General features: G+C 45.0%; 1 protein-coding gene across 3 annotated transcripts in view; it reads left to right on the top strand.

Moving 5' to 3' along the window:
* The window catches only part of RIDA (reactive intermediate imine deaminase A homolog), a 40,448-nt gene extending 34,330 nt beyond the window's left edge, over window positions 1-6,118 (top strand). For all 3 annotated transcript variants that reach the window (XM_040354764.1, XM_040354766.1, XM_040354765.1), the window contains exons 5-6: window positions 3,494-3,549; window positions 5,477-6,118. In XM_040354764.1, coding sequence (XP_040210698.1) covers window positions 3,494-3,549; window positions 5,477-5,545 — 125 coding nt within the window. In that variant the 3' untranslated portion in view covers window positions 5,546-6,118. The remainder of the gene's footprint in view (window positions 1-3,493; window positions 3,550-5,476) is intronic.
* Window positions 6,119-13,442: the final 7,324 nt, after the last annotated feature.

Raw genomic sequence — 13,442 nt, 5'->3', positions numbered from 1 at the left:
ATGTAAGGGTATAAAGCCCACATCCAATATGGTGGATTTAGAGCTTCCTGATGGCCCATTGATTGGTTGAAATGCGCCGAGGCTTGATCGCAAAACGTCCGCCCACACTGCTTTTCGCATCGGTTTTTACTCAATAAATTTTAAAATGTTTTTGCACTATTATTATTATACAGGATTTATATAGCGCCAACAGTTTACGCAGCGCTTTACAACATCAGGGAAGACATTATAGTTACAATACAATTTAATACAGGAATGATCAGAGGGCCCTGCTCGTTAGAGCTTACAATCTAGAAGGGAGGGTGAAGTGGAACAGAGGGTAGTAGATGTGGGGGGTGATCAGGTGGGCAAAGTTAAAATACAGTTGTTAGATGTGGGTAGGATAGGCTTCTCTGAAGAGGAGGGTTTTCAGGGATCCTCAAAGCTGAAAGAGAAGGAGATAGATGGATAGTTTGGGGTAAGGAGTTCCATAGGCTTGGAGAGGCTCTGGAAAAGTCCTGTAGACGAGCATGGGAAGAGGTGATGAGAGCTAGAGAGCAGGAGGTCTTGAGAAGAACGAAGAGAGCGATTAGGTTGGTATTTGGAGACTAGGTCAGTGATGTAGCTGGGGGCAGAATTGTGGATGGCTTTGTAGGTCGTAGTTAGTATTTTGAATTTAATTCTTTGGGTGAGTGGAAGCCAGTGGAGGGATTGATAGAGGAGTAGCAGAGACAGAGCGGTTGGTAAGGTGGATAAGTCTGGCCGCAGCATTCATGATGGATTGAAGGGGGGTTAGAGTGTGCAGCGGTAAGCCAATGAGAAGGGAATTGCAGTAATCAAGGCGAGAGATGACCAGGGAGTGAATTAAGAGCTTTGTGGCGTCATTGGTTAGAAAGGGGCGTATTTTGGAGATGTTGCGGAGATTGAGGCGGCAAGATTTGGACAGTGATTGAACGTGAGGCTTAAAGGAGAGTTCTCCCTCCTGTCATTTCTACCTATCCATGTGAGGTCCATCCAGTGTATGAGGTGGCAACAACGGGTTTATCCAGGGGTTTCCCCACATGCCTAATTGACCATACTAGAGATAGTTGGTGAACATCTAGGGTTGAGTGCACATCCATGTGGGGCACCCGGTCTGAGCCAAGTTTTATAAAGCACGGATTAACCTTCTATTGAGCACAAGCACTTATGAACACAACACATGTCGGGACTGTAAAGGACTTTTATATGGGTGTTCTTCCTTTTTCAGGATCATAATTGTTATCACTTGGCGTGTTTATTCATTTATTACCTTTTATTTGCTACTAGCAAGATTTTACTGCAGCTGGTGGAATTTATTTAATTATTAACTATTTGCACTTCAATCCAAACCTTGTTGCAATCACTTAGTGCAGTGTTTTTCACTTATTAGCATTACACCTAGTACCCTGATCTGAGGGGAGGGATTGATGGTTGCTGTAACGGAATGGCCCGTGACACCCAGAGACCTTTGAAGGATGTGGGGTACTCCTGTGCCAGCGCCACTGACTCTTGGTCTAGGGTCACCCTGTGCCCCTTTTGGGCATAGTGTGACTGATAAATGATAATTCATGTTTTGCAGGATATCTTGGAATATTAGTTTGGTTAATGCTGTCCACAAAATTGGGCGTGCAAAATTATTCAGCCCCCTTAAGTTAATACTTTGTAGCGCCACCTTTTCCTGCGATTATAGCTGCAAGTCGCTTGGGGTATGTCTCTATGAGTTTTGCACATTGAGAGACTGAAATTTTTGCCCATTCCTCCTTGCAAAACAGCTCGAGCTCAGTGAGGTTGGATGGAGAGCGTTTGTGAACAGCAGTTTTCAGTTCTTTCCACAGATTCTCGATTGGATTCAGGTCTGGACTTTGACTTGGCCATTCTAACACCTGGATATGTTTATTTGTGAACCATTCCATTGTAGATTTTGCTTTATGTTTTGGATCATTGTCTTGTTGGAAGACAAATCTCCGTCCCAGTCTCAGGTCTTTTGCAGACTCCATCAGGTTTTCTTCCAGAATGGTCCTGTATTTGGCTCCATCCATCTTCCCATCAATTTTAACCATCTTACCTGTCCCTGTTGAAGAAAAGCAGGCCCAAACCATGATGCTGCCACCACCATGTTTCACAGTGGGGATGGTGTGTTCAGGGTGATGAGCTGTGTTGCTTTTTACGCCAAACATAACGTTTTGCATTGTTGCCAAAAAGTTCGATTTTTGGTTTCATCTGACCAGAGCACCTTCTTCCACATGTTAGGTGTGTCTCCCAGGTGGCTTGTGGCAAACTTTAAACCACACTTTTTATGGATATCTTTAAGAAATGGCTTTCTTCTTGCCACTCTTCCATAAAGGCCAGATTTGTGCAGTATACGACTGATTGTTGTCCTATGGACAGAGTCTCCCACCTCAGCTGTAGATCTCTGCAGTTCATCCAGAGTGATCATGGGCCTCTTGGCTGCATCTCTGATCAGTCTTCTCCTTGTATGAGCTGAAAGTTTAGAGGGGTGGCTAGGTCTTCGTAGATTTGCAGTGGTCTGATACTCCCATTTCAATATCATCGCTTGCTCAGTGCTCCTTGGGATGTTTAAAGCTTGGGAAAATCTTTTTGTATTAAAAATCCGGCTTCAAACTTCTCCACAACAGTATCTCGGACTTGCCTGGTTTGTTCCTTGTTCTTCATGATGCTCTCTGCGCTTTAAACGGACCTCTGAGACTATCACAGTGCTGGTGCATTTATACGGAGACTTGATTACACACAGGTGGATTCTATTTATCATCATTAGTCATTTAGGTCAACATTGGATCATTCAGAGATCCTCACTGAACTTCTGGAGAGAGTTTGCTGCACTGAAAGTAAAGGGGCTGAATTTTGCACGCCCAATTTTTCAGTTTTTCTATTTGTTAAAGTTTGAAATATCCAATAAATTTCGTTCCACTTCATGATTGTGTCCCACTTGTTGATTCTATCTTTTATATCTTTATGTTTGCGACCTTTTGCCACATTCCAGGCTTCAAAGTTCAAGGGGGCCGAATACCTTCGCAAGGCACTGTAGTCAGGGGCCACAATGAGCGGAGTAGGCAGATGACAGGTCTACTTTATAGGCCCTCTGATTCACCCAGATGAAAGGGGACGAATTCCCTTCTGTTTTTCGGATTGGAGGTAGGCGGGCGTAAACAGACATCTGTCGCTCTATAGAGGTGAATTGAGGGTCCCATTTGGTCAGGCTGATTGTGTGAAAAGGGTCTAAGAAGCATTGGCTTATGGGGCTCTGCTCCGCAGCCGCTTTCTTCCTCTACCACCAGCTTCATTCACAACACTGATTCTGTGGTATGGCGGGTCGGCAACCTGCAATCTGGGCTTGCCAACCCACCATTCCAGAGCAGGAGGTCGTGGGCCACATCAGAGGGCTCCGCGGGCCACTGGTTGGCCATGCCTGCGTTAGATGATGAATTTTTTATATACATATATATTTTTTTTACAAATGTTTGTTTTCTTCTAGTTTTTCAGATTAATCACCCAGCAAGAGCTGCCTTCCAGGTTGCTGCTTTGCCAAAGGTAAGCTGCGTAGACTATTGTAAACATTTAAAATCTGTAACCATTTTGTGACTGCTTGAAAGTAGATGGATGGAATTAGAATGCAGATTTATTACATACCCATGACACAGCCCTGACAGATCTAGCAGTGAGTAGAAGTTTGTTTTTGCTGGAGTTCCAGTAAATTATTAATATGAACCATATCTAAATGTATAAATGGTACCAAAATGTACTTCACTGTCTGTAGAGGGCAACAAGAAGTGGCAGTTTAGCATTCATTTCCCAGTATCACTTGGAAAATAAGAAATGTTAAATAGATACAACTTTACCATACATTCCCAGATAGGAGCTTTATCACAGGGGTCTCCAAACTTAAGTTAAACAAAGGACCAGTTTATTATCCTTCAGACTTTAAAGGGGCTGGGCTGTGGCGGTAGGAGTAGAAATTTTCCCAGTGCCCCATTATTGGTGTCGGTGGGAGGAACAGTGCTCCATCATTGGTGTCAGTGGGACCCCCATCATTGGTGTCAGTGGGAGGAATAGAGCCCCAAGGGCCAGATAAATCAAGCAAAGGGCCGCAGTTTTGGAGACCCCTGCCTTAGCGTATCATCCCTCTTAAGAGTTGAAATAAGGCTACTCAAGTCTACTCTTTATAGACTGGGGTACAACTTTGCTGATGGAAGCATATAGTTCCATTTGGGTAAGTGAATACATTGGCACTCTTGCCTACAGTGCATTGATAGTCCACATCCACACCAAATGGACATGAGGTTTGTTCACTGAAAGTTGAACTTTAGCAAATAAAAACTGTCTCTTCTACATTAAAGTTCCTTACCTGCCTGTTCACTTTTTCTACACTGAGCTGGGCACACACAGCTCTGTGTACAATTTTGGTGATACCGAGATGAATGATCTCCCGCACGTGTGCAGGAGTGACATCAAGTTGGCCCAGCCAGTTAAAATCGCTAAAGCTGACCGGCCAAAGATGTCAGTGGGGAGCTCTGAGACCATGCAGAGCTGGAGAGAGGGTGAGTATAACTCCCCTTTAAGTTGACAGTCTTTCCTATGTAAGCAGGGAACAAACCCCACAAGCAGAATTGGCCCAATGCATCTTGAAAGAGGAGCCAAACTGAAGCCCGTCTACCAATATACAAGAACCCTTATATTTTTTATGGGCTTGGTTTATAGGGAGCCAGTGCCATGACTGATGCATCCCATTGTAAACATTCAGATCATGGAGTTTAAGGCTGCATTCACACCTGAGCGTTTTGTCGCCTGAAGCGCGACGCTCAAACGCTAGAGGGGGGAAAAAAATACATTATTCCCTATGGAGATGGTTCACATCTCCACTGCAAAACGCCCGACGCCAGAAGCTCAAACAAGTTCCGGACCCTTTTTTGACGCGCGTATCGGGCGGTTTGGGCGTTTTTTTCCCATAGAAAGTAATGGAAACGCTCGATTCAAGCGACTAGCGCGGCTACGGACGTTTCGTCGCTTTAATCAATAGAACAATTTACCCAGGCAGAAGATAAAACAATCTACCAACATAGCAACAAGTGATGTAAAGATGATGATTTTTCCTATTGGCTAAAATAAAAAACGTTGAAGTACAAAAACGTTGGACGACGCTGTATGCAAATGCGCAAATAAGCATGAATACGTGTGACAAAACGCCCGGAAAATGACCGAACGACCTACGATCAGGTGTGAATGCAGCCTTAGAGTTAAGAGCTTACAGGTGCCATTATACAATTTTTAGTAGGTCGCCTTTTTCTGTAAAAAAAAATAAAAAAATCTTATTTTAATTTTATTTTTTTCCACGTTTCCTATTAGCTTAGCAGTTGTTAATATACTGTCTGTTAATGTTCTAATCTAAAACGTATGCTATAAATATCAGCTATCACAGGGGTTGACGCAATAAAACGTATCCATCCTTCCTTTCTATCAGGGAGGGAGAGTGGAAATCGAAGCTGTGGCCATCCTTGGACCGATAACTGAAGTTTCCTCGGCACTTTGAGGATGAACGGTGCACAAAATCCTACCAGCATTCAACAGAGCACTATAGGAGTGATGGGTTATAATGAAGCAAAAATTAAGAGCTGTTGCTCATAGCAACCAATCATGTATAATCTTTAGAATAAATCCATATTGCCAATATAAATGATGACAGAAGGCCATTGTTGAACATAAGGTGCCAAATCTTACTTTTCATTTGTCTGTACAGTGCTGCCACTGCTACCTTAATGATGAGTTGTTTTTTTTTACAATTAAGACCGTCTCTAAGCCATTCAATACTGGCCTTATTAAATATTAATATTGGCATTACAGTGGAGGTAAAGGCCTGTACCTGGGGACTAGATTTGGGGATCAGCAGACAAGACACAAGCCTCATTCCACAATAGTGTCTCTGGGACCGTCCTACTGAGGTCTGTGTACTTGTTCAGCCTACAGATTGTTCCAGAGCTGCTTTATCCTAGTGACAGCTTCACTGTATACATTCCTAACGTGTATCTCTAGAATGTTTAAAGGACACTTTGTATAGTACGTAGAAAAAAAAAAGATTTTTAGGAATAAACATTAATAAATCCTCTGTGTAATGTGTCTATTTATTCTTTAACCTTCGCTTTATACTTCAGTGCTGAATCTTCTAGTAATGTATCTTATTTCGCACAATATACTTTGTGTATTGATGGCTAAGAAGGCTAAAATGTATATTTGAATGTCCTAACTAGTGAACTATTGTGGCTATAATCTAAAGCTGGTGATGGTCAACTTTCTTCATGCAGGGTACCTGACATTACTAAGACCCCTTTCACACTGGTGCTGCCCATAGCAATAGCGGTAAAACGCTGCTACTTTTCCGTCGGATTTGTGGCGCATTTCAGCCGCTAGCGGGGTGCTATTTGGAAAAAAAAAAAAAAAAGTTTTTTATTGTATTTTTCAAAGATGCACAAATAAGAGTCATAACAATAGTTTCTTAGTCATACTTTGTGTTCAGCAGTGTGCCTGGGTAGGCTTCAAATTATCGTTTTACTAAACAGTAACCATATAGGGCCTTAGTCCAGTTGGATAGTGGTCAGATGCTTAAACAAGTAACTAGCAATCCCTGTTTACCCCAACGGGATCATGCTGTAAACAAGGGATTATGGCTCATAATTTTGATTTTATAATATAATATAAGATAAACATAAAGGGGTATCAAGGGAAGGAGGGGAGGGGAAGGTGAGTAGGAAGTTATCTTTTACATCCGGTCTAGTTTAGGAGTGTAGTCGTTCAGGAACACACTTAATAATTATTAAAATTCTTCAGAAAATTTGAGGCCCTAGGATGAGTAATCCATTCATTCCAATTTTTAATGAATTTACTTATGGTTCCTTTCCTATGTGCTAACATTAGCTCATAGTGAGCCTGAGTATTGAGTCTCTGGACTGCGGGGTGCTTTTAACGCTCGCTATTGGCCAAGAAAGGGTTAAAACTGCCTGCAATGCGCCGCTACAGAGGCGTATTGCCGGCGGTGCTGCCTATTGATTTCAATGGGCAGGAGCGGTAAGTTCATCGCTTCTAATGCGCTCCAAAGAAGCTGCTGGCAGGACTTTTTCTGACACCCTGCCAGCGCATTGCTCCGAGGGCTTTCACACTGGAATGAATAGAGCAGCTGTTTAAGGGCGGATTGCAGGCGCTATTTTTAACGATATAGCACCTGCAAAACGCGTCGGTGTGAAAGGGGTCTAAAGGGCCACACAATTTTCAGTTAAAGTAGAACTACAGTGGATCCTCGGAATACGAGCATAATCCGTTCCAGGAGAATGCTCTTAATCCAAAGCACTAGCATAACCGAGTGAGTTTACCCATTGAAGTCAATGGAAATGAAAATAATTTGTTCCGCATTGACTTCAATGGCATACAATACTGCATGCGGCCAGAGGTGGGGGGCACCAGAGAGCCTTGGGAACGCTCAAAAAGGCCTGAGACAACACTCGCAAACAGAGTTGGGGTTTAAAAAAAAAAAATACAGTACTCGTTAACCGCAATTCGAGGTTCCACTGTATAGGCAAAATTTCTTTTTTCCCATTTTGGATAGAGGATTTTTTTTCTGCCATCTGTGTCTCATTGGGGAGATTTGCCTTCACTTCTTGTCCTGGTCCACGCCGAGGTAGCTGACATGTTGCCTTGGTGTGTCTCCCGGGTATCGCGGCTCCAGCGCTGTGAGTGGCTGGAGCCGCGATGTCGTCACTTCTCACTGTGCGCATGCGCCGCTGCAGTCAGCGGCGCATTGCAAGGGGAATATCTCCTAAACCGTAAAGGTTTAGGTTAGGAGATGTCTATTTTTATTTTTTTCCTACAGGTAAGAGTCCAAAAATTTACTATACAACCACTTTAAGAGAATTCCTTGGTGCCCCCAGCCCACCTTCTTCCTTTTTTTTTTTTTTTTTTTTTTTACTTTCAATGATGATGGTAAACCGGACAAATAGAGAATCTCCTGGTCCAAATAATTTGGTGGAGGGAGTATTATGATGTGGGGTTGTTTTTCAGGGGTTGGGCTTGGCCCCTTAGTTCCAGTGAAGGGAACTCTTAAGGCGTCAGCATACCAAGAAGTTTGACAATTCATGCTCCTTCTTTGTGGGAACAGTTTGGGGGCGGCCCCTTCCTTTTCCAACATGACTGCACACCAGTGCACAAAGCAAGGTCCAGAGAGACATAGATGAGCAAGTTTGGGGTGGAGGAACTTGACTGGCCTGCACAAAGTCCTGACCTCAACCCGATAGAACACCGTTGGAGTGAATTAGAGTGGAAACTGCAAGCCAGGCCTTCTTGTCCTCACAAATGCGCTTCTGGAAGAATGGTCAAACATTCCCATAGACACTCCTAAACCTTATGGACGGCCTTCCCAGAAGGGTTGAAGCTGTTATAGCTGCAAAGAGTGGGCCAACTCAATACTGAACCCTACAGGCTAAGACAGGGATTCTATTAAAGTTCATGTGCGTGTGTAAAGGCAGGTGTCTCAATACTTTTGACAAGATAGTGTATATACCATAGTGTGTAGATGTTATAACTTTCACACAAACCAGTTAATACATACTTATTGGGATTTTTTTTTTTATTTTTTTTTTTTTTTAACCAAAGATATGTAGCAAAGTATGATTTTAGTGGATAGGTTTTAGAACATTTTTTTTTTTTTCCCAATATAGCAAAAAATAAAAAAACAGTGGCAATCATACAATCAAAAGAAAGCTGAATTTGTGTGTGGGGGAATAAATAATATTTCAATTTCATTTGGGTACAGCATTGCATGACTGCGCAATTGCCAGTTAAAAGTAGCGAAGATAATTTAAATGAAATGGGGGGGGGGGGGGGGGGGGGGGGACATGTATTGAGCCTGGGTATGTCCAATATGCTTTGTTTTGTATCAAAACAAATATTTTTTTTCTCTTAATAAAAAAGAATAAATAGAAAAAAGTAGCGTAGTGCTGCATCGCAAAAAAAAGTCTGGTCATGAATGTGGGTAATATCTTTTGGAGGTCAAAGTGGTTAATGTTAATGAGAGGCTTGTATACATCCCACTGGCCGAGAGTAAGTTCCTTCAAGTTATGAATGTAGGAATTTTCTGAGAAACATAACAGGCAATATTTTCATAGATCTTTAATTTATTTTTATTACTAGAAAACAATTGACAATATAGCATTTATACAGATATTAGTGTGACTGCTGAAGACCACAAGGGGGCGACATGTCATCGTATCTGGAAGGATGACCTCTTCCACTTACATGTACAGCAGACAAATGAACACGTATCGCATACAAAAACATTAAGTTATTTGTCATTTTGCTGGGCTGAGTTGGTACGTAAGGCACAGAATTGTAGAAACGTAGAAAACCCGCAGACAGTGGCTGAAGTCTTGGCAATGTGGTTTGGAAGAGATGCTGGATATTATCATCACACAAGTTACATATCTACATTCTCCAGAAATACTCTGAAATCTGTACAAAATAGTCCTATTCATGTGTGGCAGAAGGTTTATTATTCTGCATCTGAGGAAGAAATCACAATAGTAAATATTTCATAATGCAAATGTATGCCAACTTCTAACTATTTATAAGAAGAATATGAATGTCAGGTATTGGTTGTGCCACATCCTTACTAGAGTATGAAATCAAGAAGGTACAACAATGTGGGTCTTTCAAGGTACAAAAAAATATATATATATATAAATGTATACACACTGTATATAATCAATTACTATTCAAATGTTTAATCGCGCAAATTGTTGGTGCTATATAAAGCCTGTATAATATTAATAGTATTAATAACCCTTTAAAATCTAAAAACATTAGCATCAAATAGTCACACCTCAGCCTACAACCCATCCATTAATGTTTTCATGTGCCATCATTAGCTTTTACAAGTATGCATTAAAGATATTCAGCGGTGATGAAACCTCCATAGACCTATGTGCCCTGCCCTGGGTACATCCTCCACTGTTAGGCCCCTTTCCCACAGGCTTTCCGATCAGGTCTGCCTGTCAGTTTTTCAGGTGGATCTGATCAGACACTCCATTCACCTCTATGGAGTCAGCGCTGACATGTCTGCTGACACCCGTTGCTGTCCGATTTGATCCTGTCCCTGAAATCCAGACGGATGGAAACCCTATTTTCCATCCATCTGGCGGATCTTCCCATAGAGGAGAGCGAGGCTCTGACAGGTCCGTCTCAGCACAGTAAGTAATACAACTTGCCTAATAATTGTGCACACAGTGGCCCGGATTCAGAGAGCAATTGCGCCTGCGTAACCATAGTTACGCAGCGCAATTGCTTGCTTGCGCCGGCGTTACGAATGCTCCTGATTCAGGAACATCGTAACGCCGACTGCAGCCTAAAATCTGCGTGGCATAAGGCTCTTATGCCACGCAGATTTTAGGCTGCATTCTTGCGATGACCGCTAGGAGGCGCTCCCATTGTGCTCAGTGTATAGTATGCAAATTGCATACTAACACCGATTCACAATGTTGCGCGAGCCCTGCGTACGCAAGTTACGTCGTTTCCGTACGGCCTGTTTAGCGTAAGGCTGCCCCTTCTAATAGTAGGAGCAGCCAATGCTAAAGTATACCCGCCGTTCCCGCGTCGTGAAATTTGAATTTCACGTCGTTTGCGTAAGTGATTCGTGAATGGCGCTGGACGCTATTCACGTTCACTTTGAAGCAAATGACGTCCTTGCAATGCAAAATCGTTGCCCTGTGCCTCCGTAATTTATGCGCAAATCTTAATTAATAAACATACTGGCCCAGATTCAGTATCGGAGAAACAATTAAAAAAAAAAAAAAAAAAACAGGCGTAGTCCATCTTTATCTACAATCCATACACAGGGAGTCCCCGACTTACGAACGCCCGAGTTACGAACCGGGCGCTGCGGGGACCCTCTGCCCCTTTTCAGCGGACCGTCTGCTGTTCTGCGCATGTGCGGCCAGATGGAGCCTAGGGAAATGTCCGTAATTTTCCACAAATGCACAGAACGTCTCTCTCCGGCCCACCCGAGCCCCCGTTTTATTTACCTGACCCCCGAATCTCCGTAGGCGCGATCCCGCGTTGCTTTCCCCCAGCTCTTCATTGTATGATTGATAGCATCGCAGCCATTGGCTCCCGCTGCTGTCAATCAAATCGGGGGGGCGGCGCATCACACGGAAGCGTGCCCACAAGATAACCCCCTTGGGAGAGCACTTCCCAGAGGGGGGTTAGCTCTTGCGGGGAGGAGCAGAGACAGCCGCCGAGGGACCCCAAAAGACGTGGATCGGGGCAACTCTGTGCAAAACGAACTACACAGTGGAGGTAAGTATAACATGTTTGTTAAAATCCATTTCTCTGAGTTCATAGACGGACACAGCCTTCATTGACCTTAGGGTTATGCTTCTTCCTACCAAGAGATTTAGGCAGAATTCTACAGCACTTAAGGTGTTAAAACCTTTTTTTCATGCCGCTCCTCCCAGGGGGCGTGGCTCCCCCAGGCATAACCCACACCCTGCTCTAGCAGCCTCAGTTCGTAACAAGCAGTACAAACAAAGGAGGGGTGGGTGCTGTGTCCGTCTATGAACTCAGAGAAATGGATTTTACGGTGAGTACAAAAATCCTTTTTTCTCTTTCGTTCATGGACGGACACAGCCTTCATTGACCTTAGGGACGTCCCCAAGCAGTGTCAAAAAATTCGAGGGGTGGGAAAGTAACAGCAAAAACAGGTTACACCCCAAACAAAAACCGGAGTTACTCAACGGAGGAACTCCAACCTTAAACTGCCACCTGTAACACCCTGTGGCCGAAGGAGGCATCAGAAGATGCACTCACATCCATCTTATAAAACTTTGAAAAAGTGTGGACCGACGACCAGGTCGCAGCCTTACACACCTGTAACACAGAGGCTTGTGTCGGAAAGCCCAAGAGGCCCCGATCGCCCTGGTCGAATGCGCCGTGACCCGAAAGGGGGGCGCCCGCCCCTTCAGGGCATAGGCCTGAAGCACAACCTGTCGGATCCACCTGGAAATGGTGGCCGACGAGACTGCCAGGCCCTTACTGGGACCGGACACAGACACGAACAGTGAGTCCGACTTCCGGAACGGAGCTGTCGCCGACAAGTAAACTCGAAGGGCCCGAACCACATCCAGGGAATGTAAAGTGGCCTCCTTCGGGTTCTTCGGCTGAGGACATGAGGATGGAAGAACAATGTCCTCGTAAATGTGAAAAGCCGAAACGACCTTCGGAAGAAAAGAGGGCTGCGGGCGCAGCACCGCCTTATCCTGATGGATGACCAAGTAGGGGGCCTTGCAGGACAAGGCCGCCAGTTCAGACACTCGTCTGATAGAGGTAATAGCTACCAGAAAGACCACCTTCTGCGACAAAGTCAGCAAAGGGATCTCCCGAATGTCCTCAAAGGGGGCATGCTGAAGCGCCGAGAGGACCAAATACAAGTCCCATGAAGGCAGTGGAGGGCGCACCGGAGGGGCCACATGGCGGACCCCCTGCACAAACGTGCGAATCAAGGAGTGCGCCGCCAAGGGACGCTGAAAGTAAACAGCCAGAGCAGAAATCTGACTCTTGATCGTGCTCTGGTCCACTCCCCGCTGCAGGAACAGCATGACCTGAGAAACCACGTAAGTACGGGGGTGCCAGTTCATCTCCCCACACACAGAAATGTAGGCCTTCCATGTATGAGGAAAAAAACCTACGTGAGGTAGACCTCCGTGCACGCAGCACGGTAGAGACCACCGAGCCCAATAGGCCTCGGTCCTTAAGCCCCTGGCTCTCAACAGCCGCGCCGCTAAGGCCGGTGGCTGTGAAACAGGGTGGAAGATTGGACCCTGTAGCAGAAGATCATTTCCCAGGGGAAGACGCTAGGGGGCATCTGCCACCAGACGCATTAGGTCCGCGTACCAGAAGCGACGCGGCCAAACCGGAGCAATCAGAAATGATAGAATCCCCACAGCTTCCACTCAGCGCAGCAGGCGAGGAAGAAGCTTCCGAGGAGGGAAGGTGTAAAGTAGGCGATAGTGACCCCCAAGGAGCCACCAACGCGCCTGACCCCCCTCACAGCCGTCACCCAAAAAGGGAAGGAGGGAGAGGAATAAGGGAGAGAGGAAAGCAGGGAAAACCCTCAGTCGACCTCCCAAGGGAAACATTCCAGCCAGACCACTTACCTGAGTAAGGGTCCACTACTTACCTGTCCTGCAACTACCCGGCTGGAGGTATCCCAGACACAACCAACATCCGCGAACGGCATGGCTTATTGGCCAGACACACTGTGACAAGGCCATAAAAGACCGGTCATATGTGTGCCCTAGAACCGAAGTTCCCCGGCCGCCCCTGGAGCAACGGGGCCTGTCGTGGACGTCCCAAATCTGAGCTGAGGGCCGGCACACGCTCGAAGGCCGAAC

Source organism: Rana temporaria, chromosome 5 (assembly GCF_905171775.1).
Source record: "Rana temporaria chromosome 5, aRanTem1.1, whole genome shotgun sequence".
In the NCBI taxonomy this organism is placed as follows: domain Eukaryota; kingdom Metazoa; phylum Chordata; class Amphibia; order Anura; family Ranidae; genus Rana; species Rana temporaria.
Note: the sequence above shows the minus strand (reverse complement) of the source record. Positions and strands in the feature narration are given on the sequence as shown.